This window comes from Pipra filicauda, unplaced genomic scaffold (genome assembly GCF_003945595.2).
Source record: "Pipra filicauda isolate LSUMZ 115617 unplaced genomic scaffold, ASM394559v2 scaffold13_size5146498_pilon, whole genome shotgun sequence".
Lineage (NCBI taxonomy): Eukaryota > Metazoa > Chordata > Aves > Passeriformes > Pipridae > Pipra > Pipra filicauda.
The window spans coordinates 1640062-1659612 of NW_024103874.1; the positions used below are offsets into that span (position 1 = coordinate 1640062).

Below are 19551 nucleotides of genomic sequence, written 5' to 3' on the forward strand. Positions count from 1 at the left end.
GCTCATTTTATTTATTTAGTTGGCTCTAATACAGTAAAAAGGAGCAGAAAACTGTGGTGATTAAAGTGTACAATAACTTTTATGTGAGGAAGGCAGATTGACTGCCCAGAAAATAGTTCCAAAACTGTCCTAGAGAGTTGCCAGCACAGATCTTACAGATAGTATTTCAGTATATTTATCTAGTTGGGTTTTTTTACTGCTCTTCCACCAGTATTAAATTCGAATTTAAATTCCTTTTTATTTACTGCACAGTAGCAGTGTCACAACTGATAGTGATGGCTGGTGTCCAGTGTGGACCCAGGGAACACACGGATGGTCCAGCAGCAGGAGGGTCATGTCTGGAGCTGTTGTGTGTTTGGCCTTGAGGAAGGATCCATCTGCATGAGAATGAGTTTCTGGAATAGCTGGGGCAGCATTCTATCAAAGGTTTAATGCTGTTTGAAACGAAACAGGTGACATGACACAAGCACAGAACAGAACGTGCTGACTTGGAAGGGACCCACAAGGATCCTCGAGTCCAACTCCTGGCCCTGCACAGGCCTATCCCCAAGAGTCACACCATGTGTCATCCAAACGCTCCTTGAGCTCTGTCAGCGTTGGTGCTGTGCCCACTGCCCTGGGGAGCCTGTTCAGTGCCCAACCACCCTCTGTGGCAAACGCCTTTTCCCGACACCCAACCCAACGCTCCTCTCGGGAGGGACTCGTTGCAACGGCCCCGCCCCGCGCGCCCAGGGCGCAGCCGCGGCCCCGCCCAGCGGCGCCTGCGCAGGGAGGAGCGGCCCGTCCCGTGCGCGCGGCTGGGTCCCGTCGCTGAGGGCACGGCCCGAGCGGGCCCCGCTCCGGTGGGTCACGGGGAGGGGGAGAGCGGCCCCGCTCCGCCGCTGGGTCACGGGGAAGGGCAGCGCAGCCCCGCTCCGCCGCTGGGTCAGGGGAGGCCCGGCCGGGCCCGCAGCGCCCGCGGGACTCCCGGGGGCAACTCCGGCCTCCGCCGGCCGGGGCCAGGACCCCGGCGGAGCGGCGCGGCCTTGGTGCCCCCCAGGCGGGGCGTGAGGGGGGGGCAGCACCGCGGGGCGGTCTCGGGGCCAGCGAGGGGCACGGCGGAGATGGCTCTCGAGAGGAATCCCCGGCAGGGAATCCTCGGCAGGGAATCCCTCCTCCCTCCAGGCGGGAGGTGTCAGGGGTACAGCTGCGACGAGAAGTGTCCTTTTATTTATTTAACTAATTAATTAATGAATTTGGTATATCTGTACATTCCTGAGTGCTTTCCAGGGCCGCGCTGGTGTGGAGGCTGCGGTCAGACGCCCCGGGCACGCTGGAGGGCCTTGTAGAGGCTTTGCTGAGGGCCTTGCAGGGCTCGCTGAGCCTTTCCCTCCTTTGCAGGGCCAAGATGAGTCTGTTCGGATCCACGTCGGGGTTCGGCACCGGCGGCACGAGCATGTTCGGCAGCACCACAGCAGATAACCACAACCCCATGAAGGTACGAGTGTCAGCCCCCGTGGGCACCACCGCGCCGCTCTGTGTGTTAGTGTGTCACAGCAGAGCCTAAAATTTGCTCCGTAGGAGTAATAAGATCTCAGTTCATAGTCTTTCAAACGTGGCAAGTTTTGTTTTGTCTCCTGTTCTTTGTAGGACATCGAGGTAACATCTCCACCTGATGACAGCATCTCTTGTTTAGCATTTAGTCCACACACACTGCCGGGTAATTTCCTCATTGCAGGATCATGGGCCAATGATGTAAGTACTCACAGTCAGACATGCAGCTGAATAACTTGGGAGCATTGGTGCCTAAACGGCAAAATGGCATCCTAAAAACTTGTACCAGGGCACCTGATTATATAACTTGTTGAGGAACTCTAAAATTTGTGTCTGGTACCGAGGCATAAGTTTGACAAAGCTGGTAGATCATCCAGTTTGACAGTGTAGCCTCAAAAAGATTCAAGTTCGTGCAACATTATTCAGGTTTGTTTGAATTGAAGGGTGAGATCCCAGCTGGCAAAAGCAGGGAGGGAAGAGGAGTGTGGGCATGTTTTTTAACTGTTGTGTTTGATCTACTGGCTGGTGGCCTGCAGGGAGCAGCTCCTGCCCAGCTGGGAGTTAAAGGTTCTGCAGGAGAGCACGGTGAGGTTTTTCGTGTTCTTAAAGTATTTTGAGGTGAAGTTGAAGTTGTGGGGTTAAGTTTTGGCTGTACAGGTGAAAGGGACATAATCAGAGAAAATAAGGTTTCACTAGTTCTCAAAAAAACTACAAACCTTCGTGTTTATAATCTCACTTAATGTTGGATAAACTAAGGCTGGGATCTTCAAGACAGCCTTTTAAGTTTGTGTTACTATGTTACCTCTGCATCTGCTTCTCCTGTTACAGGTTCGCTGCTGGGAAGTTCAGGATAATGGACAGACAATTCCAAAGGCTCAGCAGATGCACACAGGGCCTGTACTAGATGCCTGCTGGAGTGATGTATGTTCCTATTTAAAATACACAGTTTTGACCAAAACTCTAAAAAAATTGGCATGTGGTTTGCAGGCAGATGAGTAGATATAGCCCATGGTTGTTGTATAGATTTACATTGCTGTAAATGTGTGCTAAGTGTGTCCTGGTGGGATAGACTGACATGGGCTCAAGAAGGTTAAAAGTGAGTTTAAAAGCTAAGAGTGTATTTTAAACTAGATAAAACCTAGCACTGTTTGCTCTTTTATGACATACAGGCATAAATAAATGTCCATTTTTATGCTGCTTCTTCGTCTTGCAATCCCAGTATGTGTTATATTGATGTTACACTATTATTAGAAGAGACTAAGACTTGGCAGTTTTCTGACAGATACTTCGTGATAGAACCAGTTAATCTCTTGGTCCTATTCTTGTTTTTTAGGATGGGAGTAAAGTATTTACTGCTTCCTGTGATAAAACTGCCAAAATGTGGGATCTCAACAGTAATCAAGCGATTCAGATTGCACAAGTAAGTAATCAAGCCCCAAACTATTAGGTGGTTCTTTTTACTTTTCTGTTTGTATTAAAATGTACCTTTCTCAGCATTTTTATATTTTTGAGATAGTGAAATGCACCTGAGTAGGTGATCAAAGTGATTTGAGTAACCTGTGCACCTGTTTCCTCTTTTTCACTCAAAAGAACTTTTTCCATTGCTGCAGTGATCTCACTAAGTCACCCTGCTGCATTAGAGGGGAAAAAAAAATTCAGATATCATTGTATTGACTTTCACAAATGGATGAAAAGTGTAAATAAATAGAAAAATATGAGAAGCATAAACAAGAAGCATGGCCTGTTATATTAGTAATTGTCTGTCTGTTTGTCCTTTTTTTTCCTTCAGCACGATGCTCCTGTGAAGACTATCCATTGGATCAAAGCACCCAATTATAGCTGTGTGATGACAGGAAGCTGGGATAAAACTTTGAAGGTATGATTTTCACCTGAACAAATGAACACAAAGTGTGCTGGTCATTTGTGTATGAAAGTATGTATGTGAAGTGAAAATATTTTATTAAATGCTAATAGTGGAATAGCCTCACTTCACAGGATGAAACAACTTGTGCCAGTTGTGTGGCACAGGTTTTACTGAAGTAATTTGAATCCTCAGCTCCCAGTGTAAGTTTGTTCATTTTTCTTTTCCCATCAGTTCTGGGATACTCGTTCACCAACACCTATGATGACACTGCAGCTCCCTGAAAGATGTTACTGTGCAGATGTGGTAAGCCAGGATATACAGGAAACTGGTGTCAGCAGGATGACTGGGAGTAGGAATAAACTGGCAGATTTTGGGGCTTCTCTAGGGTAGTACTGAATACTGGCAGTATTTAATCTCTGTGCAATTTTAGTAGTAGAACATAATCTGATCTTAATTTCTCAATGGCAGTGAAAAACTGACTTGTTATGTCCGAAGATATGTCTACAAATGAACTTTGTTCTTCTTCCCTCTAATTCCTTTAAGTTCATCAGGGTTTTCTGTGAAGTAACGGACTTCTCTGCCATGCTGTTAACACAAGTGTCTCTCTTCCAACTTACAACCTTATCCAGGTTCATCCTATGGCAGCTGTGGCTACTGCAGAAAGGGGTTTGATAGTTTACCAGTTAGAGAACCAGCCTTCTGAATTTAGAAGAATAGACTCTCCTCTTAAACACCAGGTAAATTATAATATTTGTTATGAGTGTGTTTCTACAGATTATTGACATTCTGGGCTTGACATTTCCTGGTAAAAACAAGCACTATTTCAAAGCCAAGTTTTCTTAGTATGCCACATGACCTGGTCTGCCATTGATTTATTGGTGATTTTCATAAGGATTTAGAAATTCAAATACTGTGGCCCAAATTCTCAACAGAATTTGACCCATCTCTTGGCGTTGTTTGTGGTTTTGCTTTACTTTGATGTCTGTGATGTTTTGTGTCCCCGTGGAAAAGAAGTTTCTCAGAATCCTTTGTATCTTTCTCAAATTTAGCATCGCTGTGTTGCTATTTTTAAAGACAAAGTGAACAAACCAACTGGATTTGCCCTTGGAAGTATTGAAGGAAGAGTAGCTATTCATTATATCAACCCCCCAAATCCGTAAGTATTTATTAAAACATCCTTTCTGTGTTGATCAGTTCACAATAATGAATCTAAAAAGATATTTTTTTAATTGCTTTTTTATTTCCCTCCCAGTGCAAAAGATAATTTCACTTTTAAATGCCATCGCTCGAATGGAACAAACACATCAGCACCTCAGGACATCTATGCTGTAAGTATATCACATATACAGGGCAGTTTACACTCATAATGTCAAGTTGGATCTGAATTGTTTGTTCTCCTTGACCTTTTGTCTTGCCAAAAGTTGTCTTAGACATATATTTAAAGACCTGTCATACTGAAAGAGGAAAGACAAATTTTTATACTTCCCATAAAACAAGCACCAGATCAGCCTTTCACAAAATCATCAAGTGGAGTTGAGACTTGTTAATTTTGCAGATATTGAAACAAAACTTAATGTAGTTGTGTAATGCCATTATGCACCGAATTTTTAGGTACTACAAAAAAAACGTGATGCTTTTCTTATTGCTTTGGTGTTTTTTGTTTGGTTATTTTTTTGTTTTTTGGGTTTTTTCTCCAAAAATATATCTGAAAACATTGTATAAAATAAGAGTCCTATCTAGTTGATTTTTTTTCCCCCGTGTATTTACTCTTTTAGGCTTTAGCACATCTGTTGTGAGTGTTCCCATCACCTGTTCACACATGTGGTGTTTTACACAGTGTTTTTTGTGGTTCTGCAGGTGAATGGGATAGCATTTCACCCTGTCCATGGTACTCTTGCAACAGTGGGATCTGACGGCAGATTCAGCTTCTGGGATAAAGATGCACGGACAAAGCTAAAAACCTCAGAACAGCTTGACCAGCCAATATCTGCTTGTTGTTTCAACCATAATGGCAACATATTTGCATATGCTTCCAGTTATGATTGGTCAAAGGTAAGAAGGTTTGGACTCTCATTCATGCTTGCAGTTGACAACTGAGTCTGTCCTTGTCATGTGAGGTTTCCACTGTTTGTTATAAATAGAAGCTGGGTTTTTCTAGTTTTTGAGAAAATTTACAATGGTCACTTTGGACACCTGATGAAGTTTTTAACACTGAAATTGTGCATTCTGGGGGTTTTAGCTTCAGTTGGACAAGATGCTAAATGATGCTGTCTTGCAGATGTGGATGAGCAGAATGTAAATTCCATGATTCAGAAGTGGCTGTGGTTGCTCACACACATTCTGCCCTGGGCAGTGTCCCGGGGCAGTGTGGCACCCGAACAGGTTCCCACAGATCTCTTTGAAATGCACAGCTCTGCTTCCTGTGCAGGGGAGAAAAAGCTCTGACTGTGGTTATAAACACCCCAGTGTTTGAATGCCATGTACTGAATTTTCAGTACAACTGAGTGAAGCTTTTTGATGGTGCTTGTTTATGTGTTTCTCTTCCAAACTTAACAATGTATATTGAAGAGAATCACAACAAATGTGTGGAAAATCAGTACTTCTTAATAGTTTAAGAAGGGAGGGTAGCAAGATTGAAATGTAACTGATTTCCATGGTACTTTGAGGGTAATGTTCCTTGTATTTATGACTGAAATGAATGCAGAAGTCACACAGATTAACTCAATTGCATGCCACAAAAAGCAACATTTTAATTGACTGCATTCTGTCTAGTCTTCTGCCCAAAGTAAGATAACTCACCGGTGCCAGGGCAGATGAATTCTTCACTTCTAATGCTTGGGTAGACTGCAGTGGTAGAGATGGACCAGGTATCTGTAAATCGATATTAAGTAGTAAAACCAGTAGGTGTTAAGTACTAAACTTCCTTCCCAGAACCATTTCTGTCCATAGCGTTGGTAATTTCCAACTTACATGTTGGACTTCAGTGGCTTTATTAGTGTTTACTCTCCCTGATTTGGATACTTGGGTCTTGAGCTGGTAATGTGGATGCAAATAATGTCAATATGCAAAATGACAGATTTGCATCTGTAGTTGAGGAAGAGATAATTGTGCAGTTGCCTGTAGAACTTGGCCTTCACTTTGAAAAGGTGTGACCTTGTGTCATTTAAAAGAGAGAAAATATAGAGTGAAGCTGGGTGACCTTTAGAGGTTTAAAAAAATCATACTGAGTTTTTGTGCTGCACCTGTAAAGTAGAACTTAGAGATGTGTGGTTATTTTTTTTATACTTTTCAAATGGATAAACATCCCTTAAGTATTACTTTATATGCACAGTTCTTATAATTGCTTGTTATAGTAAGCTCTTTCTAATCCACCAGCGTGGTCCAATATCTGGTCTTAAAGGCTTTCAAATTAAGGCTTAATAAACAAAACTAATGGAATATCCATATTCTTACATTTTAAGGTTATGCTGATATTTCTTGTTTGAAGAGAGTAAATGTAGATTATTTTTCTTTTTAGGGTCATGAATTCTATAATCCACAGAAGAAAAACTACATTTTTCTGCGAAATGCAGCAGAAGAGCTAAAGCCCAGGAATAAGAAGTAGAGTCTGACTTGTGATACTGCACTTGTTCTGTTGTTCCTGCCTCTGCTCTTTTGCCATCTGGGCTCTGTTGCACCATGGTTCAGTTGACTTTGGATCACAAACATTTAGCAGGAACTGTAAAAATTACGTTAAATGTAATCTGATTTGCTGGAGAACATTTTTCAAATTAGATACTCTGATGTGTTTAAGAAAGAGAGTCTCGTAATGACATGATTTAACCACTCTCTGTTCCACAGCAATAATGAAATTGCAGCAAAATCAACATCTGGGGTAGATGTTCCTGCTTTGAAGTGCAACCATTTGTATCTATGGATTTATTTTGTTAGTACAACATTAAAATTTGTTAATTATAATAGTTCTGGAGAAGTTGTATAAATACTGTATTTTTTTGTAAGTACTTGAAGAATCACCAGTAATTCTTCTCAAAGGAGGCTTGTTTTTTCTTATTAATAATTCAGGGGTTCTTTCATTGCTTTCTGGTTTTTGAAATGGAAGCATTGTCTGCTGTATGCCAGGAAGAAATGCCTTGCAAGTTGTTTTCCCTCCTTTTTTCAGATGAGTAGGAAGGTATGTAAGGGGCCAACAGCAGTGACAGAAACTCAAGACAGAAGATGGGCCCAGTGCAAACTTTACTTTAGTTTTTTCTAACACTTCAGCAATGGTCACAGACTTTGAGCCACTCACGCTTTTTCTAGTTCAGAGAAGTTGCCAGTGGTGCCAAGTGTTAAAATGTTCAGTAACACAAGCAAACCATTAAAGGTTTTATTCATGACCAAACCAGTGTGTGCAAAATTCTTGTGACCTAAACTGCTTGGAAACTGACACCTTTTAGCGTTAAAAGTTGGTTGTTCTGCATCTCTCTTAACGTGATTTTGTCCTGGAACAGAGTGTTCAGGACTGAAAAAAATAGTCATTTTTGTAGTAACTAGAAAGTAGTGCTGGGGAGCTTCATCCAGATCAAAAATGCTGTGAAACAAAGCGAGTGGGTCTCTTTCTGACTTGAATCTACCACTGTTTACTTTTAACTAGTCAGTTGTATACATGCCAAAGTTTTCTTTTCAGAAGTGAATGCTTATTATTCCTGTCTAACTTGTTTATTTGATAATGACTGAATAAAAAGGGGGGGGCGCATGTATAGAAATACATGTCATATTGTACAAATTCTCTGTTATGTTTTAATGCTTATGGTTATGGATTCATGCTGCATTTCAAATAAAATTTTTACTAAATGCTTTTTTATATTCAAAAGTTCTGTTTATAATACCGTGGACAGTGTGGTGTGCTCACTTCTAGAAGCAGCTTCTTGTCCTTTCACTGTAATTCAGAGGCATTTTCTGAAAGTCCACTCCTTTTCCTCCAGCTGGGAATGCATTTTCCAGTTGCTGTTTCACTACAAATGATTCCTGTGGTTTTGGGTGAAGGAGTTGGGAGAACTGGTGTGAAAGGTCTTTTGTTTTGTGAGAGTGAATCAAGTTCCTTGGTATTTCAACAGGGATGATCTCTTCTATGTTTTTATTTCTCAAGACAATTTTTTTTCTTGCTATCTATGTATGGTTTTAGATTTCACATTCATGAACTGTTTGTTTTCTTTAAGGTAGGAAAGAGTTCCCAGCACTTATATCAGTAGCTGGTCATTTCCTCAAACATTTTTTCTGTTTCTGTTGATTTTTTTTCTTTCCTAAGGTTGCAATTGTTATGAAGCAGTTTTTGGTCGTCAGCACATTTTTCCAGACTTCCCAGTCAGGTGAATGCCACCAAGCAACTGCAGGCTCAAGATTAGGTGGATGTGATCGTGGATGTGCAGAACTCCCACTGGTGTAAACAGGGGAGAATGGAATGTATATTGTTTCTTGTTTTAAAGAACCTGGTATTTTTAGTTTAAATACTCAACAGTGTGAATTGAGTGAGAGGAAATAGATTAGTTTAGCAGGTACGTTTCTGTGGGAATCCCATGGAGTCAAACCTACGTAAGTGGACACTAAAGCCAGCACTGTTCAGTCTTGTTTTGTAATTTGTTATGTGTTGATATGTTGAGTAGTTATTCTCCTGCTGGACTCAATTTCTTTGTCAGTGAGGCTTCAGAATTATTTAGTCATCACCTGCTGCTTGTTCAGACTAATTTTAGACGGGCATATTTTCCATTATGTTGCCGTGCATATTAGATATATTCAACTGGGAGGAGAGAGTCAAACTTTGAATTGATTTGTTTTCCATTACCAAAGTTAAGAGAACACATTGGCAATTTACTCCTCCCTGGAATTATTGTGAGGCTGAGTTGTAAAGTACACACAGCTGTGTGCCTTCGAGCATCAAACATAAGTGAGAGCTTATTCACACACTAATAAATGTTAGAGCATTTCTGGAAATGTATTAACTTGCTATTCTGTGGCAGTTACCTGTCACAAAAACCTGAGTGAAGAATGTAAGATTCCTATTTTCACCAGTTTTTTGAAAGTTTGCTGTCAATGTTGGTGTTTTATTGCACGAAAATAATCTTTGGCATAAAGAGCAATTCAGTTAAGCCTTCCAAAATGGGAATATTTTACAATATTTTTAGATGAGCTTCCACCTGCTACTCTCACGTGTCAGTGGTTTTGCACATTGGTTTAATGAAGTGTATTTCAGAAAACTAAGCAATTGCAAAGTTTGTCTGCTAAAGCCTTTCACAAATGAAACCAGACGTGTTTGCACAATGGCAGGCAGGCAGAGTGTCTTAATTTACCATCTGTCAGAGGAAATGCAATACTGAATTGGTGAGTACTCCAGCTCTAGCACCTAGGCCAGGAAACAGGTCTGTTTGAGTTGTTTTCCAGAGAGGTATGGATTTGAGATTGAGGTGGGGTTAGGCATATGTGGGACATTTCAATTAAACTATTGCTTAGGCCTGGTTTAATTTAACTGTGAAAAAGTGCTGTTTGCAGATGTGGTGTTTGGACAAATTGTGTCAAACCACTGTCATAAGGTTCACACTGTCTGGTCTTTGAAATGATAGAAACCACTTATTTCTCATTTGCTTTTTCTTCTTTGTTTGTAGAGATGAACCAGGGCAAAGTGAAATGCTGTTATGCTTTTTATGTCTCCAGATTGGCTAAGTATCATTTGCATTCTGGGGTGAGGTGAAAGAACTCTCACTTTTTGAAAGAACTTCTTTCAAAAGTCTTTGATGGAGATTCACTGTGTAAAACGTTTCCCTTGGGTTGTTCACCTTTACCAGCCAGGTGAGAATCACCATCTGGTGCTGCAGCACACAATAACGAACGGAACAAATTCGGAACAGAAGCAATTCCCTGATAACATTCTCTACACCAGCAGTTGCAGAATGCACAAAATGCTCCCGTTCAAAGCCGTTGCTGTAAATCTGCTGCCGTGCCAGGCGATGGCAGTGCTGATGGCTCCCGAGGAAAGCTCTCCCTGCAGCCCTGGTTGCAATGCTTGTCTCCATTGGAGTTCTGTGAGGAGCTGGCAGTGCTGCTGCACGTGTGCTCTAATACAAAGTACAGTTATTTGTCATCTATTTGTTCCCCTTTCCTCACTATAAGGCCCTGAAGGTCCTGTGAACCAAGTCAACCAAACATATTTCTTTTTCCCCTCCCTGTTGGCCTCAAGATTCCTGGGCTCCAGGCTGATTGCTCTCTTCCTTGCTGGCCTTGAAGGTCCCAGGCACCCGGCCAGCCCGGTGCTGTTAATGATCCCACCACCGACCAGGGAGGTGTAACAGCACCCGGAGCACTGACTATGAAGTCATGGAGTTAGAAATCCGAAGTGGAGAATTCGGACCCAGACTGGTGCTGAACAGTGAGACCCATGACCACCCCGTGGCCACAGTTGCCTCCTCCATCCTCTGCTTCCTCAGGACTGAATGAGTGACTCTTATTCTATTACATGATTTCCAAGTCTGTATTATGATTGTTGTATTGATACAGCAAACCATGTACTAAGATCCTCCAACCTGCAGAGGGCCCTGGTGATAAGAAATTATAATTTACGTTTAAATTCTGTTATTATTCTACTTATAGATTGTACTAAATTGATTCTTCTTGTAGAGATCCTGTGGCATACTAATCATAAATTCTATGCTATACTAATCATAATATTGTCTTTAAGAAAGCTTTAACCGTAACTACAATTTAGTGCTGTCTTCACTCTGAAGATCCCCAAAATCCTGTCTGTCCCCTTAGTGTCAGGTGTAACAGGCTTAACTTAAAAGACAAAAACCACCAGTAGTATTGCGTTGACAGATGTTGTCTTTGCACACCTTGGGCTGTGAATTGGAGTTGGTAGAATTGTGTATTTCATCCTGCAGCTCACGTTCAAACAGCTTTTGTAATTCCAGGTATGCTTAGGTTTATACCCAGGCAGTGCAGGGCCCATCCTCCTGCTCTCAGCAACAGCGCAGCCATTTCATGGGTGGAAACTGCTGCTGCTCTTCCCTTGCAAGGTCAGAATAAACGGAGCAGCATCAGCTGGCTGGCTGGGATGGTTCCAGCAGGCAGATGCTGGGACTGCTGTTGTGCAGGGTGTTCCGTGTACACATGGAGTAGCCTGTGTTCCCAAGAAACAAGCCCACGAGAATCCAGCTGCTGGAGTGGCACATTGGGTTATCAGCTACAAGAATTACGAACTGAGAGTGGCAGTGACTCGTCTGCACAGCCCCAGGTAGGTCCCACTTGACAGAGGTGGGCACAGCATCGGGTCAGGCTGGTACCTGTGCCAGTTTGATCTCACCCCTTCCTCAAATGCAAAACAAACTTTCATCTGTTTGTACCATTTACCTGAAATGGGGGGGATGCATCATTAAAAGTAATTCACACTGTTTAGGACTTGGTTGTAAGGTAATATGAGACTGAGGCAGCATCACAAAGGGGACCAAGTGCCTTGGGAACACTTGCATTGACGAGCAGTTCCAAATGTTTGTGTTGCATCAGCTCTGCAAATGCTTTTTGTTGCAGTGCATAAATGATACAATACCTGTCAACATTAGCTTTGTAAAGAGAGATCGTTTTCTTCTGTTGACTAATTATCCAGTGAATATATTCAGTTTGAAGAGACACTTCAATAATTTAGCAGGCATGTGCCAGGTAATATAGGAGCTTTTGTCTTACTCGTGGCATAGATCTTCAACCCTGTGTAACTCAATCTCTGGCTTTATGTATTCAAGGAAGTGTTTGGTATAGCTCCTGTATCAGGTGCCACTGAAAAGCAGGCCTAGATAAAAGATTAAGGTAATACTCTCAACTGTGCATAGGGAAGGTTTACCCTTTACTGCCCAGCGTATCTTTTGCAGGCAATAACTGCTTTCTACGTGTGAGGTGTGGATATCCTGAGATGCAACAATGGGTTTGTTGTAGCAACAGAAAAATGCTGGAAACTGCATGTTAAATACCCCAGTCAGCTAAGTCTCTAATTCTTGATGGCGTATCAACAAATGCTTTGTAGTTTGATACAGAATGCTTTGTGTCATTAATGTTTCTTAAATGCAGATTATTGATTTGCTGGACTAGATAAGGGGAGCGATGTTCAGTTCCTCTCAATGCTATGAAGCAAATCACTCCAGTGATTTTTTCAGCTCCTCCTGAGGTACTTGCAGTTATGCCAGAAAGGTTCAAATGTCCTTTTCTGACCCACTGTCAGCTCGTTCAATCACCTTCCTCTGGCAGCCTTCAACAAAAGGAGATACATTTTGTTTAAAATAGGCCATGATTATGTACTCAGTAAACTGCACAGATAATTCAGTAGCTCAAACTGTTCTCAAAGGACTAAAACTAGAATTCAAATACAATCTACAATCTTTTTTTCTTTGGAAGGACAGCTGTCTGCCATGCTCCTGCTGTAACACAGGGTGGGATTTATATGGACTCAGATATCACTTACTGACAGATAATTGCCTTCTGCAGATACCTGACTCTTTTCCTTGGAGGTCTCTCTTTTCTATGTAATGTTCATTCTTGGTCTGTTGCAGACAGTAGCTGGTTGTTTAAGCATTAATGTTTAATTACGGAACAGTATCTATATAATTATAAAGAACAAATTTTACATCTGTTGAGTGTTGTCAGACTTCAAACGTGAGCATGTAGCATTTCAGAAACACATTTACTGGACTGAAACAGCTTTTCACAAAACCACAGAAAGACGGGAGATGTGTATTTAAAGAGAACAGCTTAGCAAAACCTTTTTCATTGAACCCTTCTCCTATAGAGCTTTTGTTCAGCCATAGGCTGCGTGATGCAGTTGGAGTCGTTCTGTAGTGCTGACCTGTGTCTTTCTCAATGGCTGAGGTCACCCAGTTCATCATCTGAGCACTTCTCTTTGGTGGTCCTGCCAACAGCAGTAGGGAGATGAGAGAGATGATTGAACTCTCCAAACGATTCTGAACTGGCTTGGCCCAGGGAAATGTTCACCAATAGTAACCTACTTGCTCTTAGTAGGCCTCCTGACCTTCATGGGTAGTTCTGTCATGACTACCCTTCTGATAAGGAAACAGAAGAACTGTTTTTTCTTCTTGTAGGCTGGTGAAAATGTCCTTTGAGGTAGGACTGGCCTTGGCACCCCGAGGCTGGCAAAAGGAAAATCATACTCTAAGAAGCAGAATGGATTCCTGGTTTAGTACTAATCCATACGCTTCATTCACGAGCTTGACTTGACTTCAAAAATGCAGATCAACTGATCTGTCAGCCTTTGTGTCCTTCTGAGAACACATGTAATACATGCCCTCTTTATTGTCTTACCCTGTTCTCTAACTAAAAGCATGATGTGGCTAGGAACTGGTCCGTGTGATCTAGCAGGAAATGGGCTGCCTTTGTTTCACTTGTCATGTTCAGCTGATGTCACTGTCCTGTTGCAATGTTGGGGACATCGTGTTGCTGGCAACTGCCTGTTGAGCTGTTGATGCTTTTCCTCATCAGCAATGACTGCGATGCTCCAGCCGATGGGATGTGGGCGTTGGACTGTCGGGAACTTGATGGCCTTGCCCAAGTGAGCTTTGACCTTTGCAGTCTGCGATTGTGCTGCACTTCTGTGGCACCATCATAACTAATATTTTTTTGTAAAAGGCCATTTTGGGCTTTTTGAGACCATGCAGAAGCTGGAATCATTCAGATTTCAGTCCAGGGAACTGTGTTTTTCTTTTTGAATACCTTTCCAGGCTGCATGGATACACCTTCTGTATCCAGTGCTGATATGTTGGTTTGTTGTCCTGACATTTCAATTGTGTTCATATCCTGTTCAGAGCCACTGATTCAGCAACGAATCTTTGCTGCCTTGTGTTTGAATAGAGTAGACGGTAACTAGAGGGCTCTAAGAGTTTCTAACGAAACCTTTAAAGACGGTTAATTACATACCATGCCAATATTTGTGTGTGTGTGTATGTGTGTGTGTATGGTATTCTGCGCTTGCCCAGGTTCATTGTGGGCATTAAATACCTTCTAAAAGTATCACAGCTGGAGGGATGATATCAGAGTCTGTATTAGTAAGGTCTAAAATACAGCAACCTGGAGAAAAGGACCATCAGGTCAAGAAGTGATCCATGGGTGAGACCCAGGTGTGGTCACCTGTGGGAAATTGGATAAAAAGGGCCTGGCTGAGGTCTGACCCAATGCCATCGATGTGTTCCAGCTCTGGAGTCACTTTTCTTTCCCTGTTGAGAATGTCTGTTATGTCCATACAACTGTGTTGTACATCCCAGAGCTGAGATATCTTGTTTAATGTTCTTCTGTGTCTTATTCCCTGGCTGGACTGTGTGGACAGTTCCTGCTCAGTTTGTACTACCAGTGTCACGTGCACTCCCATGAAAAGGTCATGGGATGTGGCCCTGGCAGCTCTGGCACAGATTGTTAGAAGCCTTCTGGCATTTTCTTTTTTTAAATCAGAAAATACCACTTAGTTTTATCATAACAGCTCCACAAATATTTGGCCAAAAAAAAATAATTATTAATGCTGTTTCAAAAGGCCTGAAGTGAGCTTCCTTCCTTTAAAGAACATTAAATGATTTCTTGCTCATTGTCAAATGTAGTTTTATGTTTTTCAAAATGCTAACTAAAGTATGAAGTTACAATTAATATTTCCCAACGTACAACATAAAATTGAAACAGCGAAAATATTTGTTTAACTATTTTGAGATGTAAGTTTTGCAGTTTGACTCAAATGGAATGTTTTTTTCTAAAAAAAACCTTTTTAAGGGAGGAAAACCCTTTTGATAATTAAATCCCAGCCTAAGAGAGACGGGACAATATTTCCATTACAGAGAGGCAGATTTTCTGTGCAGGAATTCAGGAAGGGAACAGTATCTTTATTGGAGGTTGTGTTTAGCAGGTGGTGATAAGTGGCTTTATCTCTTTATCTTTCTCTCCCTTCTCCCCATGCTCTGTCTTTCAGATATGGGGATACCTGAGCCTGTTCCTGAAGAGACTCTTCCTCCATGACATCACCAAAGGCAAACTCGAAAAAATGGGAAGTATTTTGGCCTCCATATTTAATGTCCTTCTGACATCATCTAATGTGTCATAGCAGGAAAATGTTTGCTGTATCTCTCTTTATCTTACAGCTCCTGTTGCCCACTGCTTACTATCAATGGAGGAGTTGTGGTAGAAAATCCGGATAGAAACTTCTGCCCCAGAAACTAACATGAGTTGTTTGCTTTGTCCTGGTACTTTTCTGTTTCTAACCCTTTATCGTCCCTTTCCTACCTTCTACAAGGTAAAGAAGAAACTGAGATCAGCTAGTGAAGGGTTTCCTGGATTTGTTACATGATTTTGTTGCAATGTGAAGATCTGCACTTTTAATTAGTTATTCATTAACAGGCCGAAGAGCGTGGTCCCTGTGGTTGCAGGAAAGGCAAGGGTTACCACTGCTCTAGGCCAAGACATTACAATACTGACGATGACAAAACTATTTGGCATAGATGCCAACAATGCCAGAAAACAAGCCACCATCCTAATCAAGGGCAGTATTTTCATTGCTCAGAAAGCCAGCCCAGCTCCCTGCTGTCAGACTGTGACAATCCCCAGCTGGCAGCCCCGGCCAGCTCGGCTGCGTCCCCAGTGCAGTGTCATTCCAGCTCCCCAGAGAGCTTTGCCAAGGCTGGGTAGAGTCTGTACACACACAGCTCCCAGGACTTATACCTGGATAAACAGCACATCACAGATCATGGAGGAGAAATTCCCCAAGAGCAGAGTAACGAGTACCAATAAATGCAGGTTTGACCACTCAAGGTGGGGGCATCATGGGTTCACCACTGTGCCCCTGAAGCACCTTCCTTGCTGATCTGGTCCTTCCTGGTCCCAGACAGGTGGTTCATTCTTCCCCTCTGACATGCACGACCTGCACAAGGGTATGTGGAAGGAAAAGTGCTGGCTACTGTGCTGCAGCTGAGCCTCTCCAAGGAACTCATAGGAAATGGTAATGGTGTCAAGGAAAAACGCACAAGTTCTAGTTGGCAGCTGCAGGTGTATGAGCAATGTGATGGCACAGCCTCTTAGTTTCATTGGCAATATTATGTCTTTATTTTAATCTAGACTTATATCCAAGGCTTGCAGTGCAGCTCTGCCTTCCTGTGGCAAGATCCTCCAAGGAGTTATGAGCTCTGCAATTTCTTCCCTGAGCCTCTTCGTTTTCAGGAATCTTGTAGCTGTTACCATGATTCAGTTTGTGCTTTGTCACGGCACAGACACACAACTTTAATTTTGCCAAGGGATATCAAGTGGGAGGGCAGGAAGGTTTGGAGAAGTATAACTAGACTTCTAATGGCATTTCCTTTTGACACAATTTTTAAAATATGCTTGTGGTCCAGCAGAGTCGAGGCAGGTGTCCCTTTTGTTGTTCTCCCAGTCCCAGAGTTATCAATGTCCATATCCATGTGGCATCTTATTATGTTCTTTTAATGCAGGTTACTTGCACATTAAACCAGATCATTCTGTGCCCACTAGAGCTGGTGGTCTGATTGTGTGTAACTAGTTTAGCCAGCAAAAGGAAACAGAGTTCACTCAGTTCTGAAATATTTCAGAAGAGGAAATAGTCCTATTAGAAAATTCCTACAGAAGCAAAAGCCTATTCAAAAAGCAATCCTGATTGGGAACATCCTCTACTCAACTGCTTTGTTACAAGTGGCCCAAAGAAGGATAATTTTTCAATTCCTGTTGTGGCAGCAGCTCTGGGTTAAGCAATGGTTACGGTGTGTTCAGGGCACCAAAGCAGAAAATCTGAGACCACGGGCCCACATGCAGAACTTCCTGCTATAACCTAAACCAAATGCCACTGAATGCAGCTTCCCTCAAGATCTCCCAGCACTGCTCCTGTTCACAGCCTAGCTGGTGGCCAGCATCCAGACTGAGCATTAGTAAAACTAACAAAGCAAACAGTTCCCACAGTAGATCCCTCTCTCTCCAGCTAACTTATTTAACTGTGGAGCTTCGAAGGGGGATGTTTCTTCTGCTGTTGTTGCAACAAGCAGTAAGTGGGTATCCATGGCAAAGCTGAAGGGCACTGCCCTACAGCAATGAAGTCTTGGCTAAGCAACAGCAGCAACTGAAAAAGGTCAGAGCTCCACTGTAGCTACATTTTAAAAATAAAGCCCATCAGTCTCCTAAGAAATGAGGGAAGTTCTTCAGTGGCTTTCTGATCAGACCTGGCATGTCTCAACCCAACTCTCCCAAAGACATCAGGGAAAGAAAGAGAAATGCTCAGACAAGTAAACAAGGAGAGCACCACAGAGCTTCACTACCAAGGGAGGGACAAGAACAGAAAGGACTTTGGGGCTTTGCAGAGGACAAGAAACAGGGAACATTTCCCCTGCTACTCTTTCCCCATCTCTGTCCTGCTCTTGTGCTCTTGAAGGTATAACTTCCTGCCACAATTTGTTTTTACTTCCTTCCTTCAGGCAGGGACTATTTCTACATGGTTTTGTGCCTGGATAGTCTTGCAGTGCCACCTTCTCACTTTCAGTGGAACCCAGGACACTTGGTTTGCTGATCTGCAGCTGCTCCATTCCAACCTCTTGGTTAATGCTGCTGAAATCCACCAGAAGGAGCCTTTGTGTATCAGTTTTGCATAAGCCTCAAGGAATATATTTACATGCAAGTAAAACCCCAGTGAGTTCTCTTAACTGTGTTGAATTATCATAAAATTAATCTTCCCAATCTGAATGAGAATAGGATGCTCTGGATTTGCAATACAAATCCTATACCTTAAGAATATGGATGGTTGTATACCCGCTGCTAAAGATGACTTTTCTCCCAGCCTCCTCATTGATTGACCAGTGTAGTTTTATTTCTTAATAACTACAAAGGACTAAATGTCCCCCCACAATAGCATGTATCAGATACGTGTTCCCCTTCTTGCTTGCAGCTGGCTCTTGGATTTATGCTAAGCGTTGTCCAGTATTCCTCAAGGCAGCTTCACACTTTGAGATATGCCTGTCTCTGAAGGAACTGTCTTTGACCAAAGAAACTTGAAACGTCCTCGGGTACTCGTGTTGTTGTAGTAAAAGCAGGAGAAGGTGTCATCAAACTGGCTCAGTCAAGCTCCTGCAGATTTGATCTGATGGCTGGATTTAATCTGTTGGTGCTTTGGGGAGCATGATGGCTTATCACAAGAATGTGGGGGGGAAAATATAAAAAAATTAATTTACTCACATAAAGTTATCCTTAATCACTTTCTCTTCTCTTCCCCACTGTGTTTGTGGTAACAGCTCATCAGACCCTGCGTTTGCAATAGCTGTACCATGAGACAGGAGATTTCATTTCCCGTCCTGCTTTCCAGGGTGTGGCAGAACTAAGGCAGCCTCCCCCAGCCACACCAGTGGGACCAGGGGGTTTGTGGTGCTCACCGAGTGCAAGTTTAGCCCTAACTTCTTTCTTGTTCTGTTCTGCCTGCAAGAGAACTCCTGTTCCTGCCTCTAGGAAAGAAGAGGAGCTGGGATCTCTCCTTTGAGAGATGTGAAGCTTATGTTTTTCCCCCGACCAGTGAAAGCATCAAGAATTGAGATACTGCTGGTTGCTTTTGAGAACTCTGCAAGCCTTGCCCTGCAGAGGAGCTGGAGTCTGTTTGGATGATTTGAATCTTTGCCATCATTTGGAGCAGAATGAAGCTCTGTAAAAGGACAGTGACTGAGTGCCAACTGGGTTGTCATTAGCTCGGGCGGCCCAGGAAGCAGCTGATGTGCAGTTTGAGGTGGAAGTCATGCAGACAGAAGGGGTATGACTCAGTGGTGGAGAGGCCCCAGCCTCTGGCTGGAGTCCGACCCCAAAGGTGTATTCCAGGCTTGCTGTTGGGATGGATCAGGGACAGCTGCGCATAATCCATCACTGCATGAAACACAAAAGCTCCACAGATTTCCATGGGACTGTCTGTTTGCAGAAGGCTGTTAATGTCACAGTGATGTTGGGTGCTGCTGGCCCAGCTCCATCTTTTTTCCCACAGTAATCAGTGGAAATGTGTCCTAGTCTTGAAGTCTGGTGCTTTAGTCCTGAAAAGCTTAATGGCTTTCCTTGGCTTTTTGTTTTCCCCCTCTCTTTTATGAAGCATAGGGTGTTTAGAACTATGGAAGCAATGCAAGAAA

The 19551-nt window shown here is 42.7% G+C and overlaps 1 protein-coding gene across 1 annotated transcript; it reads left to right on the forward strand.

Moving 5' to 3' along the window:
• The first annotated feature begins 757 nt into the window (after positions 1-757).
• On the forward strand, positions 758-8242 carry RAE1 (ribonucleic acid export 1). The gene is made up of 12 exons (XM_027710672.2): positions 758-842; positions 1381-1477; positions 1630-1734; positions 2362-2454; positions 2867-2953; positions 3323-3409; positions 3629-3700; positions 4027-4134; positions 4447-4553; positions 4650-4725; positions 5255-5449; positions 6915-8242. The coding sequence occupies exons 2-12, from the start codon at positions 1388-1390 to the stop codon at positions 6999-7001; spliced, it is 1107 nt and encodes a 368-aa protein (XP_027566473.1). The 5' UTR covers positions 758-842; positions 1381-1387; the 3' UTR covers positions 7002-8242.
• Positions 8243-19551: the final 11309 nt, after the last annotated feature.